The sequence below is a fragment of the Sciurus vulgaris genome (assembly GCF_902686455.1).
Source record: "Sciurus vulgaris genome assembly, chromosome: 2".
Taxonomy (NCBI): Eukaryota; Metazoa; Chordata; class Mammalia; order Rodentia; family Sciuridae; genus Sciurus; species Sciurus vulgaris.
In genome coordinates this window covers 182863798-182886961 of record NC_136462.1, presented here as the reverse complement: position 1 = coordinate 182886961, position 23164 = coordinate 182863798, and the positions used below count along the sequence as shown (strand labels likewise).

The following is a 23164-nucleotide window of genomic DNA, read 5'->3' as shown; positions in this document are numbered from 1 at the left end:
TTTTTTCCTGCCAAAGATAATTTTCTTATCTCCTTTACAGGGATGTCTTACTCTCTTTCTCTTCCCCCCGCCCCCGAACATTACAATTTGAAGATTTAGTTTGAACAGAATAGTCCAGCTTAGTAATATTACATCAGGGTTACAAGTTTTTTAAATAGTAAAACAACGAATCTTGCATGATCTTAGGGTCATTTGCATTACCATTAATTCATATAAAGACTATATATAAAAATCTCAGGGCATTGAATTGAATTGAATGTACTTAAAAAACAAAAACCACGGGAACATTCCTTAACATTGTAAAGGCCATCTACGCTAAGCCCATGGCTAATATCATTCTAAATGGTGAAAAATTGAAAGCATTCCCCCTAAAAACTGGAACAAGGCAGGGATGCCCTCTTTCACCACTTCTATTCAACATCATCCTTGAGACTCTGGCCAGAGCAATTAGACAAACCAAAGAAATTAAAGGGATACGAATTGGAAAAGAAGAACTCAAACTATCCCTGTTCGCTGATGACATGATTATATATTTAGAGGAACCTGGAAATTCCACCAGAAAACTCTTAGAACTCATAAGTGAATTCAGTAAAGTAGCAGGTTACAAGATCAATGCCCATAAATCCAACGCATTTTTATACATAAGTGATGAATCTTCAGAAAGAGAAATTAGGAAAACTACCCCATTCACAATAGCCTCGAACAAAATAAAATACTTGGGAATCAATCTCACAAAAGAGGTGAAAGACCTCTACCATGAGAACTATACAACACTAAAGAAAGAAATTAAAGAACACCTTAGAAGATGGAAAGATCTTCCATGTTCTTGGATAGGAAGAATTAATATTGTCAAAATGGCCATACTACCTAAAGTGCTATACAAATTCAATGCAATTCCAATTAAAATCCCAATGACGTACCTTACAGAAATAGAGCAAGCAATTATGAAATTCATCTGGAAGAATAAGAAACCCAGAATAGCTAAAGCAATCCTTAGCAGGAAGAGTGAAACAGGGGGTATTGCAATACCAGATCTTCAACTCTACTACAAAGCAATAGTAACAAAAACGGCATGGTATTGGTACCAAAATAGAAAGGTAGATCAATGGTACAGAATAGAGGACACGGACACAAACCCAAATAAATACAATTTTCTCATACTAGACAAAGGTGCCAAAAATATGCAATGGAGAAAAGATAGCCTCTTCAACAAATGGTGCTGGGAGAATTGGAAATCCATATGCAACAGAATGAAACTAAACCCATATCTCTCACCATGCACGAAACTAAACTCAAAATGGATTAAGGACCTCGGAATCAGACCAGAGACCTTGCAGATTATAGAAGAAAAAGTAGGTCCAAATCTTCACCTTGTTGGTCTAGGATCAGATTTCCTTAACAGGACTCCCATAGCACAAGAAATAAAAGCAAGAATCAACCACTGGGATAGATTCAAACTAAAAAGCTTTCTCTCAGCAAAGGAAACTATCAGCAATGCGAAGAAAGAGCCTACAGAGTGGGAGAATATCTTTGCCAATCATACTTCAGATAGAGCACTAATCTCCAGAATCTATAAAGAACTCAAAAAACCCTACTCCAAGAAATCAAATAATCCCATCGACAAATGGGCTAAGGAAATGAATAGACACTTCACAGAAGAAGATCTACAAGCAATCAACAAACATATGGAAAAATGTTCAACATCTCTAGTAATAAGAGAAATGCAAATCAAAACCACCCTAAGATTCCATCTCACCCCAATTAGAATGGCGATTATCAAGAATACGAGCAACAACAGGTGTTGGCGAGGATGTGGGGAGAAAGGTACACTCATACATTGCTGGTGGGGCTGCAAATTAGTGCAGCCACTCTGGAAAGCAATGTGGAGATTCCTTAGAAATCTTGGAATGAACCCTCCATTTGACCCAGCTATCCCACTCCTTGGCCTATACACAAAGGACTTAAAATCAGCATACTACAGAGATACAGCCACATCAATGTTCATAGCTGCTCAATTCACAATAGCCAGACTGGAACCAACCTAGATGCCCTTCAATTGATGAGTGGATAAAGAAACTGTGGTATATATATACAATGGACTATTACTCAGCCATAAAGAATGATAAAATTATGGCATTTGCAGGCAAATGGATGAAATTGGAGAATATCATGCTAAGTGAGATAAGCCAATCTCAAAAAGCCAAAGGACGAATGATATCGCTAATAAGTGGAGGATGACACATAATGGGGGGGAGGGAAGGGTTAGTGTTAGGGTTAGAGTTAGGGTTAGGGAGGGGGGCAAGTATGGAGGAAGGAAGTACTGTATAGAGGGTAAAGAGGGGTGGGAGGGGTGGGGGGAAGGGAAAAAAGAATGAATCAAACAACATTACTCTATGTAAATTTATGATTACACAAATGGTATGCCTTTCCGCCATGTACAAACAGAGAAACAACATGTATCCCATTTGTTTACAATAAAAAAAAAAAAAAAAAAACCACCACCAAAAAAATAAACCCTTACCTCATTTACTTTAAATTTTCCTCTTGTATTTATGAAAACAGTGGAGTATCTAGGAGAAATTTTTCTAATTGTTTTGCTTTCTGAGTCATTTTTGGAGTCAAAAGTCTTATCTTGCTGGGAGTAGTGGCCCACTCCAGTAATCCCAGCAACTTGGGAGGCTGAGGCAGGGGAATCGAAATTTTGAGGCCAGCCTCAGCAACTTAGGCAACACCCTGTTTCAAAATAAAAAATAAAAAGGGCTGGGGTAAAGTGGTAAAGTGCTTCTGGGTTCAAACCCTGATACCCAAAAAAAAATTTTTTTTTTAATATTTTCAGTTGTAGATGGACACAATACTTTTATTTATTTATTTTATGTGGGGCTGGGGATTGAACCTATTGTCTCAGTTAGGCAAGTGCTCTACCACTGAGCTGCGACCCCAGCCCCAAGTTTTAGTTCTTTACTGTCTGGTGTATTAAGTTTCCTAGCAGTTTTACCTAAACACAAAGAAAACAGACATAGACTCCTGAACACTTGAAAAATTATGCATTCATAATGGTCATGATGCTGGTAAACCCTACATTTTTAGCATTTCTTACTTTCTGTAGTTGGTGACCTAGAGTAACAAGTAACATCTTTAAAAAATGTTTTTAGGGGCTGGGGATGTAGCTCACTTATAGAACACCTGCCTAGCATGTAAGAGACCCTGGGTTTGATCTCTAGCACTGCAAAAGAGGGGAAAAAAAATACTTTAGAATACTTTTTAAAAAAAAAAAAAAATACTTTTTTTTTTAAAAAAAAGTATTCTGAAGATCTGCTTGCCTGTAATACTAGAGACTTGGGAGGCTAAGGGAGGAGGATTGCAAGTTTAAGACCAGCCTCTGCAACTTAGTGAGACCCAGTCTCAAAGTACAAAAGCACTGGAGTTGTAGCTTAGTGGTAGAACATCCTGGGTTCAATCCCCAGTACCACGCTGGTGGGAGGGGGAGTATTCCAAAGAGAATTTGCTTTAATCAATATACTCTTGCTATAGCAGTTAACTAGTGTTATTGAACAGAAATTTTAAGTAATGTATCAACAACCTAGGGCTTTTTGAGTTTTTTGTTGTTGTTGTTTTTTATCTTGGTCTATAAGCCCATGTTCAATGGTAAAACATACAAATTTGAGAAATGACTCACTTAATTTTTTAGTATCAATGTGTTATCTTTTATCTTAGGTTTATCATTTGGCAAGTGTACGTTTACGTGATTTATGTTTAAAACTGGATGTTTCAAATGAATTACGAAGAAAGATATGGACATGTTTTGAGTTCACTTTAGTTCACTGTCCTGATTTAATGAAAGACAGGCATTTGGATCAGCTCCTTCTTTGTGCCTTTTATATCATGGCAAAGGTAAGTATAGGTTGGGGAAGGTCTTTGCTCTAGTTGCTTTACTTGGAGTGTAAGGCAAAAATTTGTTGAACTTGATCCTTAGTTGGCTTTTGTGCTGCAAGGCAACAGTACTCACTGTTATTAACTAGTAATTTTAAACTATTCTATTCTCTGGACTCTTAGGTTAGTTTCATCATAATCAGCTTTTCATTTCATAAGAATACATAGGTCAGGGCTGGGGTTATGGCTCAGTAGTAGAGCACTTGCCTACTGCATATGAGGCCCTGGGTTCAACCCTCAGCACCACATAAAAATAAATAAAATAAAGAGGTTGTGTCCATCTACAACTAATACCAAATATTTTTTAAAGAAAGAATACATTGGTCATAAAAGAGTTAGAATATCTGAATAATGCCATTTCCATCCCTACTCCTTGATATTTCTGATGTGATACTTTTAAATGAAATAATCATTACATTTTAGGTGAGTTATGAGGCCCCAAACTCAAGATAATTTGATACAAGTTACATAATAAGTAGCAACCTAGGATCTCCTCCTTCATAATCTGGTGTCAAATATCTTCTATACTAGCAGGGTGTGGTGGTACATGCCTGTAATTCCAGGAACTCAGAAGATGGAGGTAGAAGGATCACAAGTTTGAAGCCAACCTCAGCAATTTAGCAAGACTATGTCTCAAAATAAAAAGGGCTAGGGATGTCACTCAGTGGCAGAGTGCCCCTGGGTTCAGCCCTCAGTACTGTTAAAAAAAAGCTTCTGTATTACCTCTGTGATTTATTTGTACTGCCTCAGAACTGCATTTTACTTTCGGTTGCTATACCATGTCTTAAGTCATAAAATAGCACATCTTACTTGTTTTTAAAAATTTTCTATCTGAAATTTTTTTTTCTAACTTTATATTAGCCAAAATGTCAGGTCTAGCTAATGTGTAGCCCCCCCCACACACATTTTTTATTGGTGCATTATAGTTATATGTAATGGTGGAATTTATTGTTACCTGTTTGTACATACACACAATATAACAATATAATTTGGTAATACCACTCCCTAGCACTTCCTCCTTCCCCTTAAATATAATTTTAAGAACTGATTTTTAAGGTTTGGGAAGTAAAGGACATATTTTCAAACTCCTTTGTGTGTACCCCCTCCCACAATGCTTCTTTAAAATCTCTGTACAAAATGTGTCTTTAATAAATGTTAAAAACTAATCATTTATGTTTTCCAGAAAACTGTCAGAGTTCGGGTTTTTGTCATTTCTAGCTCATCATTATAGATAGCATTAGTGCTAACAGACTGTGTAACAGGGAAAGGAGTACTTTTAGGGAATGTTGTGTTAACAGATACTACCAAAGGGGTTCCCTTTTAGATCACTAAGCCATTTCCTTTCTGTGGGCCACCTCTTGACTTCTAAGTATTAAAAACCCTAGTCGGTCCTGAAATGTTAAAAACCTACTCCTATAATAACTTTTCAGTTTTATTGTGAATCACTGTAGGACATTTTGTGTTCTTTAATATGTGGCTAAATTACTTTTAAATAAGTACATAAAACTAATAAAACTGGAGACTGCATATGGGGTTCAGCAGATCTGAGTTTTCTTATCTTGTTCCTTTTATAAAGAAATGCATTTTCAGTAGATTTATACCATAACAATTTCAGTGCTTTTTGATTAATGAAACTATTAACTGAGTCACCATTGGCCACAAAACCTGAACTTTAAAGGTAGTAAAAATCATAAATGTTAGTGGTTTTTAGTCATGGATTGCCCTTGGGTTAATGGCTTTCTGCAAGGCTACTCTTAGTGCCAACCTGTAATTGAAGTTTTTGTTCAAACCATTTTTCTTTCAAAAGCCAGTTGATAAATGTAGTTTTTTTTAATTTCCCTTAGGTAACAAAAGAAGAAAGAACTTTTCAAGAAATAATGAAAAGTTATAGGAATCAGCCTCAAGCTAATAGTCACGTGAGTTCCATTTTTCCTACTACCCAAAAATAGATTTGAACTGTTTTTCTGCTGACAAGTTATATTAAAGATAAACATCCTTTATAGTTTTACTGTTCTTTAGGTTCTCTGGTTTAGTTAATACCATTAAACTCAAGAACTAGTTTCATTAAAGGACAGTTTTAACAGAAGCTGAGAAGTCTGGCTGTTTCTGACTCATCCATATGCTTTTATGTCCTTCTTGCAAGAACTGCCATTCTGTTTGTTCATTTCTTGTGAGAAGATATTTTGCATTAGGAAGTCTGATGAAAGATATGTATTATAATAATATTCCTTCTTTGTATAGAACTTGATTCTCAGACTGGGGTTGTGGCTCAGTGGTAGAGTGCTTGCCTAGCATGTGTAAGGCACTGGGTTCGATCCTCACCGCCACATAAAAATAAGTAAAATAAAGGTATTGTGTCTGTCTACAGTTAAAAAATTTTTTTTTTTTTTTTTTTTTTTAAACCTGATTCTCTGATGATGTTTAAATCTGGAGAAATTTGAGGATTGATTTATTTAACTATTAACTTCTTCTGCCATTTGTGGAAAATCTTAATGTTTGCATCTTTGATTAGATGATAAGCATCTCTGATTTGTTACAATAGCTGTGGTGAGAATCCAGTAAAACCTTTCTAGTATGGAAATGTAAAATGTTAGCATAGTGCTCTGGTACACAGAAAGCATTTAATGAACTTTAAATTCATATTATTACTCTTGCAGCAGAACACAACTTAAGGCTTTGGCCATTCAAGAATCTATTTGCTTTGCTCTTAAGTAGTATAATAGCCTCCTCTTTGGCCCTAGAGGTCACAGACAAAAAGAGAAAGTTAGGGCAGGTAGTCATACCTCCTTCTAAGACAGCCTAAAAATAGTTTTACTTCTTTCCTTATGTACCAAAATAGACCAGTGGTAGGTAATATAGAGACATTAGAAAGGCCAAGTACAGGAATTTAAGTCTTTTGACAAACTAAAAGTTTCTTGGTCTCTTCATCAGGAAAAATTCCTGAGGAACAGAGCCTAGAGAGGTTCAGAGTGTCCATAAAGGTGTTTAGGATGAGGTTAATGTAGGTTTCAAATGGGTCTAGCCACTACTTTTTAAATATCGTCTCAAGATCTATAGGATAAGGGGAAATGGAGCTTGTTCTTCTAGCTATCTTGGAGGTAGAAAAGTCAGGGAGGGGAAAAAATTTTCATGTCTCTATCAGAAAGGAGATGGAAATGTGCTAGGGCCAGCCCAGTGAGATCAAACTATCCTTCTGTAACAATTAAAAAGAAGAATGAGTTCTTATCTTTGAGGTTGTTTTTATTTCATAAGAACCTGCTATAGAAGGGCCTGGACCAACATATTTCAAGCTCTGAAAGAACATGGTTGCCAACCAGGAATCCTCTACCCAGCAAAACTAACCTTTAGATTTGAAGATGAAATAAAATCCTTCCATGATAAACAAAAGTTAAAAGAATTTACAAATAGAAAGCCTGCACTACAGAATGTTCTCAACAAAATATTCCATGAGGAGGAAATGAAAAACAACAATGGAGGTCAGCAAAGGGAGGAACTACCTTAGAGAAAAACCACTCAAAGGAGAAACCAAGCCAACTTAAAAACCAAAAATAAGCCAAATGACTGGGAATACAAATCATTTCTCAATAATAACCCTGAACGTTAATGGCCTAAACTCATCAATCAAAAGACATAGATTGGCAGAATGGATTAAAAAGAAAGACCCAACAATATGCTGCCTGCAAGAAACTCATCTCATAGAAAAAGACATCCACAGACTAAAGGTGAAAGGATGGGAAAAAACCTACCACGCACATGGACTCAGTAAAAAAGCGGGGGTTTCCATCCTTATATCAGATAAAGTGGACTTCAAGCCAAAGTTAGTCAGAAGGAATAAAGAAGGACATTTCATACTGCTTAAGGGAACCATAAATCAGGAAGACATGACGATAGTAAATATTTATGCCCCAAACAATGGTGCATCCCTGTACATCAAACAAATCCTTCTTGTTTTCAAGAATCACATAGACCACAACACAATAATTCTGGGCAACTTTAACGCACCGCTGTCACCACTAGATAGATCCTCCAAACAAAATCCAACCAAAGAAACCATAGGACTCAATAACACAATCAATAACCTAGACTTAATAGACATATATAGAATATTCCATCCATCAACGAGCGGATTCACTTTCTTCTCAGCAGCACATGGAACCTTCTCGAAAATAGACCATATGTTATGCCACAAAGCAGCCCTTAGGAAATGCAAAAAAATAGAGATACTGCCTTGTGTTCTATCAGATCATAATGGACTGAGAGTAGAAATCAATGACAAAATAAAAAAGGGAAATTACTCCAACACTTGGAGACTAAATAATATGCTATTGAATGAAACATGGATAACAAAAAACATCAGGGAGGAGATTAAAAAATTCTTGGAGGTCAATGAGAATGATGATACAACATATCAAAATCTCTGGGACACTATGAAAGTGGTACTAAGAGGAAAATTCATTGCATGGAGTGCATTCCAGAAAAGAATGAAAAGTCAACAACTAAATGACCTAACATTACAGCTCAAAGCCCTAGAAAAAGAAGAACAGAATAACAGCAAAAGTAGTAGAAGACAGGAAATAATTAAAATCAGAGCTAAAATCAATGAAATTGAAACACAAGAAACAATTCAAAAAATTGACAAAACAAAAAGTTGGTTCTTTGAGAAAGTAAAGAAAATAGACAAACCCTTAGCCACACTAACAAAGAGAAGGAGAGAGAAGACTCAAATTACTAAAATTCATGATGCAAAAGGAAATATCATGACAGACACCACTGAGATACAGAACGTAATGAGAAGGTACTTGGAAAATCTGTATTCCAACAAAATAGAAAGTACCAAAGACATTGACAAATTTCTAGAGACATATGCTCCTCCCAAACTGAACCAGGAGGACATACACGATTTAAACAGATCAATATCAAGCAATGAAATAGAAGAAGGCATTAAAAATCTACCATCCAAGAAAAGCCCAGGACCAGACGGATTCTCAGCCGAGTTCTACAAGACCTTCAAAGAAGAACTCATTCCAATACTTCTCAAAGTATTCCAGGAAATAGAAAAGGAGGGTACCTACCAAACTCATTCTATGAATCTAATATCACCCTCATACCTAAACCAGGCAAAGACACATCAAGGAAAGAAAATTTTAGACCAATATCCTTGATGAATATAGATGCAAAGATCCTTAACAAAATATTGGCAAACCATATCCAAAAACATATTAAGAAAATTGTGCACCACGATCAAGTGGGATTCATCCCTGGAATGCAAGGATGGTTCAACATTCATAAATCAATAAACATAATCCATCATGTCAATAGACTTAAGGATAAGAATCATATGGTTATTTCATTTGACGCAGAAAAAGCGTTCAACAAAATACAACACCCTTTCATGCTGAAAACACTAGAAAAAATAGGGATAGTAGGAACATACCTGAACATTGTAAAGGCTATTTATGCTAAGCCCATGGCCAACATCATTCTTAATGGAGAAAAACTGAAACCATTCCCTTTAAAAACGGGAACAAGACAGGGATGTCCTCTTTCACCACTTCTATTCAACATTGTCCTCGAAACTCTGGCCAGAGCAATTAGGCAGACTAAAGAAATTAAAGGGATATGAATAGGAAAAGAGGAACTTAAGCTGTCACTATTTGCGGATGACATGATTCTATATTTAGAGGATCCAAAAACCTCCTCCAGAAAACTTCTAGACCTCATCAATGAATTCAGCAAAATAGCAGGCTATAAAATCACCACACATAAATCTACAGCATTTTTATATGCAAGCAATGAAACAACTGAAAGGGAAATGAGGAAAACAACTCCATTTGCAATAGCCTCAAAAAAAATAAAATACTTGGGCATCCATCTAACCAAAGAGGTAAAAGATCTCTATGATGAAAACTACAAAACACTGAAGAAAGAAATTAAGGAAGACCTTAGAAGATGGAAAGATCTCCCATGTTCTTGGATAGGCAGAATTAATATTGTCAAAATGGCCATACTACCAAAAGTGCTATACAGATTCAATGCAATTCCAATTAAAATCCCAATGACGTACCTCACAGAAATAGAGCAAGCGGTCATGAAATTCATCTGGAAGAATAAGAAACCCAGAATAGCTAAAGCAATCCTTAGCAGGAAGAATGAAACAGGGAGTATCACAATACCAGAACTTCAACTATACTACAAAGCTATAGTAACAAAAACAGCATGGTATTGGTATCAAAATAGATAGGTAGATCAATGGTACAGAATAGAGGACACGGACACAAACCCAAATAAATACAATTTTCTCATACTAGACAAAGGTGCCAAAAATATGCAATGGAGAAAAGATAGCCTCTTCAAACAAATGGTGCTGGGAAAACTGGAAATCCATATGCAACAAAATGAAACTAAACCCCTATCTCTCACCCTGCACAAAACTCAACTCACAATGGATCAAGGACCTTGAAATCAGACTAGAGACCCTGCATCTTACAGAAGAAAAAGTAGGTCCAAATCTTCACCTTGTTGGCTTAGGATCAGACTTCCTTAACAGGACTCCCATAGCACAAGAAATAAAAGCAAGAATCAATAACTGGGGTAGATTCAAACTAAATAGCTTTCTCTCAGCAAAGGAAACTATCAGCAATGCGAAGAGAGAGCCTACAGAGTGGGAGAATATCTTTGCCACTCATACTTCAGATAGAGAGCACTAATTTCCAGAATATATAAAGAACTCAAAAAACTCTACACCAAGAATACAAATAACCCAATCAACAAATGGGCTAAGGAAATGAACAGACACTTCACAGAAGAAGATGTACAAGCAATCAACAGATATATGAAAAAATGTTCACCATCTTTAGTAATAAGAGAAATGCAAATCAAAACTACACTAAGATTCCATCTCACCCCAATTAGAATGGTGATTATCAAGAATACAAGCAACAATAGGTGTTGGAGAGGATGTGGGGAAAAGGTACACTCATACATTGCTGGTGGGACTGCAAATTAGTGCAGCCACTCTGGAAAGCAGTGTGGAGATTCCTTAGAAAACTTGGAATGGACCTACCATTTGACCCAGCTATCCCACTCCTTGGCCTATACCCAAAGGACTTAAAATCAGCATACTACAGAGATATAGCCACATCAATGTTCATAGCTGCTCAATTCACAATAGCCAGACTATGGAACCAACCTAGATGCCCTTCAATTGATGAATGGATAAAGAAACTATGGTGTGTATATATATATATATATATATATATATATACACACAATGAAATATTACTCAGCCATAAAGAATGATAAAATTATGGCATTTGCAGGCAAGTGGATGAAATTGGAGAATATCATGCTAAGTGAGATAAGCCAATCTAAAAATCCAAAAGACGAATGATCTCACTGATAAGCGGATGATGACACGTAATGGGGGGTGGGAGGGGGAGAAGAATGTAGGAAGGAGGGATTTTATAGAGGGAAAAGAGAGGTGGGAGGGTTGGGGGGGAAAGAAAAAAATAACGGAATGAGTCAAACATCATTACTCTATGTAAATGTATGATTATGCAAATGGTATGCTGTTACTCCATGTACAAACAGAAACAACATGTATCCCATTTGTTTACAATAAAAAAATAAATAAATGAAAAAAAAAGAAAAAAGAACCTGCTAATCATGGCTGTGGTTGTGGTTGTGGTAAAGCACTTGGCTAGCACATGTGAGGCACTGGGTTCAATCCTCAGCACCACATAAAAATAGATAAATTAGCCAGGCATGGTGGGGCACACCTGTAATCCCAGCAGCTCGGGAGGCTGAAGCAGGAGGATAGCCATTTCAAAGCCAGCCTCATCATCAGCGAGGTGCTAAGCAACTCATTGAGACCCTGTTTCTAAATAAATACAAAAACTGGGGCTGGGGATATGGCTCAGTGGTCTAATGCCCCTGAGTACAATCCCTGGTACCCCAACCAACCAACCAACAAACAAATAAACAAGTAAATAAAGGTATGGTGTCCATCTTCAACTAAAAAAAAACTGAACCTGCTCATCAGACTTTAGTTACTTCTTGATTTTTCTTTTTTATAAACTAAGATGATACATTTTAGGTAATAGGCTCTGCCTCAGTATTCCTTCTTCCATGATGTTTGCCATAGTCTACACTTAGAAGAGTTAACATTTACCCTTGATTATCACCCATGTGACACTTCTTTTTAATTGGCTTGACATTTTGCTCTTGCTGTTTTGATTTTTGCTGAACATGTGCCTCTTTATGACTCAGCAGTCCTTTTTTCCCCCCTTTGACCTATAGGTATATAGAAGTGTTCTTTTGAAAAGTGTTCCAAAAGAAGTTGTGGCATACAATAATGACATAAATGGTGATTTTGAAATGACAGATGGTGGTAAGCTATCCAATTTGACATGCTATATGTAATATACCTTTGATTACCTTGTACATAATGTAGTGGATTCCAGGTAACACGGAGTCATGATGTAGGTATGATGGGAAATACATATATTTTTTAAAAAGAAATAAACAAACTAGGTGTGGTGGCACTGGCCTGTAGTCCCAGCTACGTGGTAGGCTGAGATGAGACAATCACCTGAGCTCAAGTTCAAGATCAGCCTGGGCAACATAGTAAGACCCTGTCTCCAAAAAAATAAATAAATAAATAAAAAGAAATAAGTTTGAGCTAAGAATGTGTCAGGTGCTTTCTTCCACAGAGACAGTATTGAAACATTTAGTTGTCCTCTGTAAATTGTGTTTTAGATGGAGTTTTCTAGTCTGACCATTGATAAAACACATCAGAAACTCTGAATAAAATTTAAAAATCTGAATAACAGGGAAAACAAGGTAGTTGTCTGTGATCTTCTTAAGATAATTAAGGAAATGCCCTGTTTACAAATCCCTAGGTGTTTCTGCCACCACAAGCAAGATTGCACCCTATTGCCACCATCATGCTAAGATTTATATCCTTAAAAGAGCTATGATTCCAGTGTCCAGGTCCACAGTATCTTTATTTTTGTGAACAGTGAGCAGAAATCCAGATAACTCATCTTAGGGCAGGAATTAATCTTCCTTCCCCCATGGTTGGGAAGGAGAAGAGGGAGAAGAAGAAGGATGAATAAATAACGTCAGTTTTAAAATAAGCTGCCTGTGGTCTAGCAGCAAGGTTTATATTCAAAGCATGAAGTGAAAGGGACCCCTGTTACAGTCACACTTAATAAATGGTCACTGTTTTCATCATCAAAAACCCATTTCTGATGTTGATTATATTAATTAGCAAAGCATTGTTCATTGTTTGCAGCCCTTATGGTAGCCACCTGTGGAGAAGAGTGTCCTGATTCAAACATTAACCCCCACTCATGGACCATGAATTCTTCACTGCCATGTTAGTAGACCTCCCCAGGCTGCACTCTTGATTTGAATACCTGTGAGGTCTAGATCATGACTTAAATAACACAAACAATATTCAAGTATATATAGTAAATTGAAAATTTTACAGTACTTGCTTAGGGACTTGTTAAAAAGAATTATACACAGAGTATGTAACATAAGGCTTGCCTATAGTAATATCTCAGTAAATAGCAGCTGTTGTTTACTGTTTTGCTTTTAAACAGTGTCAAATTTATTGTATTGTATTAATGAAGATGGTTTGTTGTCCTCTGTCCCCCAGCCCTTTATACAGCTAGGTAAGTGCTTTATCACTGAGCTACATCTCTAGCCCTTTCTGTTATTTTAAAGGCTAATTTAAGTGTGGTCATTATCAAGGCTTTTAGAATGCAGTTTCTCTTTTGCTATGGACATGAGTATAGAAAAGAATTCCCTCTCGGTTTTCTGTCTTCTACCTTGTTAGCCATCAACCTATCAGGAACATTTTTATTAGTGTATTGGTTTTATTTCATTGTCTAGATAGACACATCGCTAGTCACATGGGATTATCTAATAGATTACAAAACTTTCAGATTCTCACCATGCTTGATACTTAGCTTTCTGGAGCCGTGCAAATGTGCTTTCCCCTAGTTAATTCATACAACAACCCCCCCACACCTTTTTTTTTGGTTGCTAATAAACAGTGTGTAGGGGAACTAAATCTGAGATGGCTGGCTGCAGAACTCATTCTGGATTGCTCTATGATTCTCTCTTGTACGTTCTTATTATATAGGGCACATGAGACAACTAGATTAGGCTTCAGTTCTTTTTAAAAGGGCATCCTTGGGATGGACAACAAGGAAATTACAATGGGAAATTTCTTAAATAAAAATTTATTGACTTTAAAAATAATCCTTTAAGTGCTAGTAGGCCAACAAATACAGAAATTGTTTTCTTTCTTCTTCTGCTTTTTTTTTTTTTTTTTCCTTTTTCTTTTCTTTTTTGTCCCCTCAGAGAATTAGGATCGAACCCAATGGCTGAGCTGCATCCCATCCCTTTTTATTTTTTTATTTTGAGACAAGGTCTCACTAAGTTGCCAAGGCAGGCCTTGAATTTGCAGTCCTCTTGCTTCAGCCTCCTAAGTAACTGAGATTACAGGCAAAGTGCCATTGTGCCTGGCTAAAAATTGCTTTCATGAAATGTGTGCGTTGGGTATTTGCAAGTTTATAATTAGGTGACTATTGAATTATACCCGTTATAGTCATCTGATAGGTAACCATAATATCACTAGAGCACATTTTTAATTGGTTTTAGATTATATTGATGTCTTTAGAGCTCACAAGAACCACCAAAATACCACTGAAATGGTCTAAAACCCTGAAGTTTTTCATTGGTATGTGATCAGTGGCTTTTGTACAATTGACACTGAATGCCACTGCCCTCTCAGTCAGAAAGCCAAGCCGCAGTGTGTCTTGCATGCCATTATGGTGCAGAGCAGGGACAGGGAAGAGGTGTGAAACAAACACTGAATGCCTGCTCCAGGGAAGCGCTCCTGTGTGGCGACACCCATCGTATCTCAGTCTGACTCTTCATTTATGAAACAGTTCTGATCGTGCGTCTTAAAATAAGATGAAAGTTTACCATCTCTCTTTCTCAGTGGTAAGGATCACGCTATCTGACGTTTCGCAGTCTGAGCACTAATGAGTCTGAGCAAAGAAACCAGCTGCACTCAGCTGAGCCATCCTCGAGGAGTGATGGGTGGGGCTTTCACCATTCACAATCTGGAGGTGCCTATCCTGGGAAATGAGTTCTCATAAAAAATAGATATCCTCTGTTCTCAGCGTCTTTCTTTTGGATGTACATGTACTGTTCTGGAATATGAAACTGGCCACCTACAACCCTGGGATAATTTTACTTCTTTCCCACTTGCACTTTAAATCCTGGAACATGCTCAAGTCAGAGAGCCAAGCTAGGGCAGGGGTTGTAACTCCGTGGTGGAGCGCTTGCCTGGCATGTGAGGCACTGGGTTCATGCCTCAGCACCACATATAAATAAATGAATAAAATAAAGGTCCATCAACAACTAAAAATATATATTAAAAAAATTTTTTTAAAAGAGCCAAGCTAAGAAATATAGCGTGTCTTTCTGAAACTCTGCAGGTAATACCCCATTCTCCTAAGAGCTTGTCTCATTCACCAAGGGTTTATATAAAAATACAGTTTAATTGCTTGAAAATAATATATAGTAATCAATAAAAGATGTTCCTGAGTTGGGGATGTGGCTCAGTGATGGAATACTTGCCTAGCATGCGTGAAGCCCTGGGTTCAATCCCTAGCATCTAAAAAAAAAAAAAAGTTTCTTTTATTTGTGGCAGCAGTAGGGAGAATTATAAAGCCATAATAGTTCACCAGTTCATTTCACAAATGTGTTTATCAAACATATCATGCACCTCAAAATATATCAGATAGAGGTCCCTGCCTTCTGAGGGGAAAAATATTTGTAACACATGTATTTTAACACTTAAAGCACCGTGCAGGCAAACCTTGGATCACATTTTCCCAGTCTTTCTAAGTTGATAATCACTAGACCTGTGGAGGCTTTCCTTTCAGAGTACAGTGGTCCTTAAGGAGGTGGGAAGTAGAGATCGTTCTCCTGCATAAAGAATAACTGATATCTTGCTGTTTTGAAATGAAAATATAGCTAAACAAAATTAGGTTTTTTTAGAATCCACGGTCCCAGAGAATTTTATGTTTGGTTTGCTCAAACAAAGTGTAGTTCCTTACCTTATGTAAACATTAACAACTGGAACTGTTGAAATTAGAAACTTCTGGATTAGTAATCTCTGTTGGATTAGAAACTTCTAATCCAAGAGGACATTAAATGATTCATATAATGAGATTAACCTACAATACCTGTCACTGAGTGTCTTAGTCCTTATTCTGTTGCTGTGACAGAATAGCTGAGACTGGTTAATAAAGAGAAGAAATTTATTTCTTAGACTTCTGGAGACTGGGAAGTCCAAGGTTGAAGAGCCACCTCTGTGAAGTCCTTCTTGTTGGTGGGGAGGATTCCGCAGTCCTTTGGTGGTACAGGGCAATCTCATGGCAAAGGGAGCAAGAGTCAAACTGGATATATATATTTTTTCTAACCCAGAGGAGCTTAACCACTGAGTTACATCCCCAGCCCTTTTTGTTTTTTATTTTGAGACAGGATCTTGCTAAATTGCTTAGGGCCTCACTAAGTTGCTGAGGATGGCCTCAAACTTGCAATCCTTCTGCCTCAGCCTCCTGAGCCACTGGCATTACAGATATGCACCATGGCACCCAGCCAAACTGGCTTTTATAACAAACAAACCTACTCTTTTTTAAAAATTACATATATATTTTTTAGTTGTAGGTGGACACAATATCTTTATTTTTTAATGTGGTGCTAAGGATCAAACCAGTGCCCCACCCATGCTAGGCAAGCACTTTACCACTGAGCCACAAGCCTACTCTAGAGCAGGATTAGTCTTTTTTGTATGTGGGGAAAAAACAGAGCTCTGTCTACCACTGGGCTCCTCAACCCCAACTACCTCCTAAATGTCCTGCTTGTTCCCATCTCTTAAAACTTTATAATGGGCATAATGTTTCAATATGAGTTTTGGTGGGGATATTCAAATCATTGCACCAAGCTAGTACACTTTCAGTGTTCCAGGATAGTAGTATAAATGTTATGGAGGAGAAGACTACTGGGGAGGGGTTTGGGGAATGAGAGAAGAATTGGGGATCTTTAGAATATGTGGAAGGAAATGAGAGGGAGGGGGGTATGAAAAATGGTGGAATGAGACAGACATGTGTGATCACACAAATGGTATGAAACCACATTGTGCACAACCATAGAAACGAAACGATGTACCCCATTTGTGTACAGTGAATCAAAATGCAGTTTGTAAAAAATTAAAAGCTACATTTTAAAAAAGGGGGGGGGCTAGGGAGATAGCTCAGCTGGTAGAGTGCTTGCCTTGCAAGCACAAGGCCCTGAGTTCGATCCCCAGTACCGCAAAAAAAAAAAAAAAAAAAGACTACTGGGGAAGTATGGAGTTAAGTGAGCATTATTTTTCTAACTTCACTATTTCTCAGGGCCCATAATATACCAACATGCATTTTAAATTTCCAATATGTCATTTGCATTTTCTTAACCTACTTAACCACATAGATTCTCCACCCTCTATCATATCAAAGGCAAGATTGCCAGGCACAGGTGGCCTGCACCTGTAAGCTGAACACCTCAGGAGGCTCACAAGTTTGAGGCCAGCCTCGGCAACTTAGAAGACCCTGTCTCAAATAATAAAAAGGACTGGGGATATGTCCTAGTAGTAAAGTGCCTCTGGGTTCAATCCCTAGTACCTGTTCCCCACCAACAAAAAGAAAAAGAAAAAAGAAAAACACCAAAATTGAAGTAGACATCCAGGGCTGGGGATATAGGTCAGTGTTAGAGGACTTACCTAGAATTGACAGGGCTTGAGTTGGGTCCCTGGCACCATGATGGGTGGGTGAGGGGGTATCCAAATTAGATCTGAGACCCTGTTGGAGATTCCAAAGGCTGCTTGACCCTGGAGTATGTTTGAGTTTTCTGGTTTTCCTCGATGAAGGCATGCTTCTACCCAAGTTCTCAAGTTTGCAGGCCAGTGTCTTGAAAATGAGAACTTTTGTTTCATATGCTGAATTCTTTTTAATTGGTAGTGGTTTTCTTAGCTCCTACAAACAGATCATTCTTATATGTTCAAGTAGACTGTGGTTCCCTAAAAAAGGGTAGGATAAAGCTCTTCCTGGAGTCAAGCTATTCCAGAGTGACACCAATAAAGAGAAAAGCTCCTTGATGTAAACAGTCATTTTACACCTGAGGGTACTAACTAAAAACTGAGCACTAGGGCTCCTGTTGTGCAAGGGAAAGTAAAGCTTTTAGACCGCCTACCACTTACCATGTATTTGCAGAAAATAATTCATTTTGCTTCTTCCTTAACCTGCGAGGATATACTTTACTTTTTAGAATCTTTCTGCCTTTTTCAGAGAGTCAGTCAGAATATCTGCAGACCTTTTTGTTATCTTGCCATTGCCACCCGTACTGTGAAGCTTAACCCCAGACAAGGCTGGTACCCTCTCAGGGCACCCTCGATGGTGAATTCAAGGCCATGACTATGAAAAATGCTTGCTGAAGTGGCTTCTAGAGAAAGGACACCGCCTTTAGTAGACACACGTTTCTCTAGATTCCAGTTTGGTCTATAAGTAGATGGATTTATGTACCTTCTCTGCAACTATTAATTGCTTTTCATAAGGATTTGTGGGGTTTTTTCATATCATACATGACTGTAATTCAAATCACCAGCTTGTTTATTAAAGTAAACCTATCACAACACTGAATTCTTTTTAATAGACTTGGAAAATGCCACAAAAACACCTAACTGTCCCAATGGACCAATGAAAGAGGAGAGAGGCGATCTTATCAAATTTTACAATACAATATATGTAGGAAGAGTGAAGTCATTTGCATTGAAATATGACTTGTCGAATCAGGACCATGTGGTACGTTTTACATTTTATTACTGTATTAATAACTGTAGTTATAGTTAGTATACTTTGCTAGATTAAGTATTTCAAAGTTTAAAGCCTCACTGATGTTTTATGTAGTAGCACATTTGCTAGCAATTAATTAGAGAGTAACTAGGAAATCAGTGATTAAGACAGTTAATCCTGTGGTTTGTTGCTAAAAATTAGGTATACATATTGGCAAGGACTAAATGGGAACATGAAAATATTAAAACAATTAATTTGGGTATTTTTTTTCTGTTGTTTTGGTTTATCTTGTTATGTTGTGAATTGAGTGTTTTTCTCAAAGGAAATGAGTAGGCCTGGATCTTTAATAGAGATAATACTGAGAAATTTTTATGTAGACCCCAGTTTGGGCAGTAACAGTAGGTCTGAGAAAGTGTTACCAGTGTTCAAGCTGAGGTAGTTCCCAGAAGACCAGGCATTGACTATAAAAAAGAACCATAACTGGGCGTATGGTGGCATACACCTGTAATCCCAGCGGCTCCAGAGGCTGAGGCAGGAGGATCACAAGTTCAAAGCCAGCCTCAGCAACTTAGCAAGACCTTGTCTTAAAATAAAAATTAAAATGTCTGGTGATGTGGCTCAGTGGTAAAGTGTCCCTGGGTTAAATCCCCAGTACAAAAAAAAAAAGATGGGTTCAAAGAATGAAAAAATTTTTTCTTAAAAATCTAATTTTTGGGTTACTTTAGATGGATGCTCCACCACTCTCTCCTTTTCCACATATTAAACAACAGCCTGGCTCACCACGCCGAATTTCTCAGCAGCATTCCATTTATGTTTCCCCACACAAGAATGGGCCAGGCCTTACACCAAGGAGTGCTTTGCTGTACAAGTTCAACGGCAGTCCTTCTAAGGTAAGGTGCATATGTACACTTGACTCCAAAACAACTTAGGTACATGTACTTGTTAAAATTGGATTTCAAGCTAAGCCATAAAACTTTACCAGAAAAGTTGAATTTCTAGTAACTTTACAAAAAAAAAAAAAGAATTTCAAAGTATCAGTCAGTAATCATTGATACTGTTTTTGTTTTTTTGTAAAGTTACTACTGATAAAATATGAACTATCAACTGTGGCATGTTTACTGTGATCAAGAACAGTGTACTCAGGGCAGAGATGCAGCACAGTGGCGTAGTGCTTCCTAGAGTACATGAGACCCTGGGTTCAGTCCCTAGCACTGAAAGAAAAAGTGGAAAATAAAAAGGGCAGTAAATTTTGTTGAGATAGTTTTATCTATTGCTATTCATGTATTATTTGAAGAGTTCAATTCAAAAGTCCCAGTTCAGAAGGGACCGGTAAGGCAGCAACTAAAAGTGATCACACATGGGGTTTTTTTTTTTTTTGGAGTGTTTTTTTGAGACAGAATCTCACTATACCCAGGCTGGCCTTGAACTCCGGAACGTAAGTGGTTCTCCTTCCTCAGTCTCCTGAGTAACTGGAAATATAGGCACATATCTAGTTGGTGAATCTTAAGTTTAAATAAGGGCTTGTAAGTAAGTGAAAGTGCGTTTGATGGATGACAACCACGTTAGTGAAAAGTCTGGAAACAAAGGCCTCCTCTTATGCACGCTCTATTTTTAGTTGTTGATGGACCTTTGTTTATTTCTTTTATGTGGTGCTAAGGATCAAACAAGCACCTCACACATGGTAGGCAAGCGCTCCACCACTGAGCCCCAGCCCCAGCCCTTACGTTTGAAGATATTATCTCCATCTCCATTCCCGCACAGTGATGAAGACACAGGGATTTGATTGGTGTTTTCAGATACTTATTGGGCTCTCAAGCAGATATATTCAGTGGTTTCCAGAAAACAGAATACATATTTTTTTTAATACTTTTAGTTTGTTTATTTGTTTTTGTGCAGTGCCAAGGATCAAACCCAGTGCCTCTCACACATACTAAGAAAGTGCTCTACCACTGAGTCATAACCCCAGTCCCCAGAATCAGTATTGACTGGAATAAATTCTTGGTCCAAATGCAATGGCAAGCTACTAACCTCATTAATTTCCTATTCATTTCCACAGACACTGAGTTATTACTTTACTTGGCAAAAGTAAACTAAGTTGACTAAGAGCCAGGTGTGGTGGCACATGCCTGAAACCCAGCAGCTCAGGAGGCTGAGGCAGGAGGATCTCAAGTTCAAAGCCAGCCTCAGCAACAGCTTGCGCTAAACAACTCAGTGAGAACCTATCTCTAAATAAAGTATAAAAAAGGGCTGGGGATGTGGCTCAGTGGTTAAGTGTCCCTGAGTGCAATCCCCAGAACCCCCCACCCTGCCAAATAAAAAGAAGGTTGACTAAGATATGAACTTGTACCTCTTCCTCATAGAAATTGATTTCTGTGTTTAGAAGAGATCCTTGCAAGGATTAGACCAGTTGATTTCTGAGAGAGTGATTTTAAAATCATAAGTCAGAATCACCTGGAAACTTGTTGAACACAGATATCTGTCCCACAGACCTTCTCAAAAACAAAACACTAGCAGGCAGTTCTGGGACTGTAACACACTCCCAAGATGACTGCAGTGCACTTCCCTCTAGGAGTCACTCCTCTGAGTCCTTGCTACTTAGGGTGGTTCATGAACCAGCAATATCAGCATCACCTGGGAACTTGTTAGAAACAAAGAATCAGATGTCCCACACTAGCCCTGCTAAATCTGAATCTGCATTCCAATAAGATTCCCAGGTGATTGGTAAGGACCTTAACCTTTGAAAAGCATTACTCTAAGGAAGAGAATCTCAAACTTTAGACAGCATCAGAATCACTGGGAAGCCCTATTAAAACATGGATTTCTAGAGACCACCCCCAATATATCTGACTCAATTTGTGTTTCTAATAAGTTCATATGTGCTTCTGCTTCTTTGGTCAGGGGACTGCACTTGGAGAACTTCTGTTATGAGGTGCATCTACTTTTAAAACCACCCAAAAAATTAGTTCTAGCTATCTCTATTAGGTTGGTCTAGATTCAAAAAATAATCTCTACTCCAGTGTTTAGATTTGAGTAAAAGAGGGTAGGAAAAACCAGTTTTTCTTACTGTTTCCCTTCCCCACCCCTTTCACTCACATATGTTCTCTGCTTTTTTATAGAGTTTGAAAGACATCAACAACATGATAAGGCAAGGTGAGCAGAGAAGCAAGAAGCGAGCAATAGCCATCAGTGGAGATGCAGAGTCACCTGCCAAACGCCTCTGCCAAGAAAATGATGATGTTTTACTTAAACGACTGCAGGATGTTGTCAGTGAAAGAGCAAATCACTGATAGCGTTCCGGTTTCTAATGAAAGCACTTTTCAGGTTATTTTGTAGAAAGTTGGGACTCTATCCTTCAAGCCTTTCTGCCTTATAAATGGTAAATATCACTGGGTTATATGAAAAATTGCACCAAAATTTAATGTGTTTTTAACATTTATCAAGAATGTTGACAGATGTATTTTGAGTTTGATTGGAAAGGAATGTTTTAAGTGCCTTTATACATGTTAATAGTCATAGGATTTTTTTCATGTTTACTCTTCAAGTTAGTTTTTTTTTTAATGGACACAATATCTTTATTTTATTTGTTTATTCTTTTTTATGTGGTGCTGAGGATCGAACCCAGTGCCCCACACGCACTAGGCAAGCACTTTACCACTGAACCACAACCCCAGCCCTCAAGTTAGTTTTTAAGATGAACTAAAGAGATGGGGCTGGGGTTGTGGCTCAGTGGTAGAGTGCTCACCTAGCATGTGTGAGGCACTGGGTTCAATTCTCAGCAACCCATACAAAGAAGTTAATTAATTAAATTAAAGGTCCTTTAAAAAAAAAAAAAAAAGATATATATATATATATATATATATTTTTTTTTTTTTTTTTTTTTTTTTTTTTGGCCAGGCGTGGTGGCCCACACTTGTAATCCCAGTGGCTTGTGAGGCTGAGGCAGGAGGATCATGAGTTCAAAGCCAATCTCAGCAAATTAGCGAGATCCTATCTCTAAATAAAATATTTTGAAAAGGACTGGGGATATGACTCAGTGATAAAGCCCCCCTGGTTCAATTCCTGATACTAAATAATAATAATAATAATAGTCAAATGCTGCCTGGCATAGTGGTACACACCCATTATCCCGGACTCTAGAGGTTGAGGCAGGAGTTTGAGGCTAGCCTTAGCAACTTCGCAAGACTCTGTCTCAAAGTAAAAATAGTAATAATTTTAAAAAGGGCTGAGAGGGCTGGGCATATAGCTCAGTTGGTAGAATGCTTGCCTCACATGCACATGGCCCTGAGTTCTAATCCCCAGTGCCACAAAAAAAGGGAGTG

At 37.7% G+C, this 23164-nt stretch overlaps 1 protein-coding gene across 8 annotated transcripts in view; it reads left to right on the top strand.

Annotated features, from left to right (window-relative positions):
• RBL1 (RB transcriptional corepressor like 1) overlaps positions 1-22542 on the top strand; it is a 67825-nt gene extending 45283 nt beyond the window's left edge. For 2 of the 8 annotated variants that reach the window (XM_079128137.1, XM_079128135.1), the window contains 6 exons: positions 3715-3891; positions 5775-5846; positions 12229-12319; positions 18706-18854; positions 19571-19735; positions 21962-22538. In XM_079128137.1, coding sequence (XP_078984263.1) covers positions 3715-3891; positions 5775-5846; positions 12229-12319; positions 18706-18854; positions 19571-19735; positions 21962-22132 — 825 coding nt within the window. In that variant the 3' untranslated portion in view covers positions 22133-22538. Of the gene's footprint in view, positions 1-3714; positions 3892-5774; positions 5847-12228; positions 12320-18705; positions 18855-19570; positions 19736-21961 lie in introns of those variants that run through there. The other 6 variants (XM_079128136.1, XM_079128133.1, XM_079128134.1 and 3 more) reach the window with 6 other exon arrangements.
• The last annotated feature ends 622 nt before the right edge of the window (positions 22543-23164 follow it).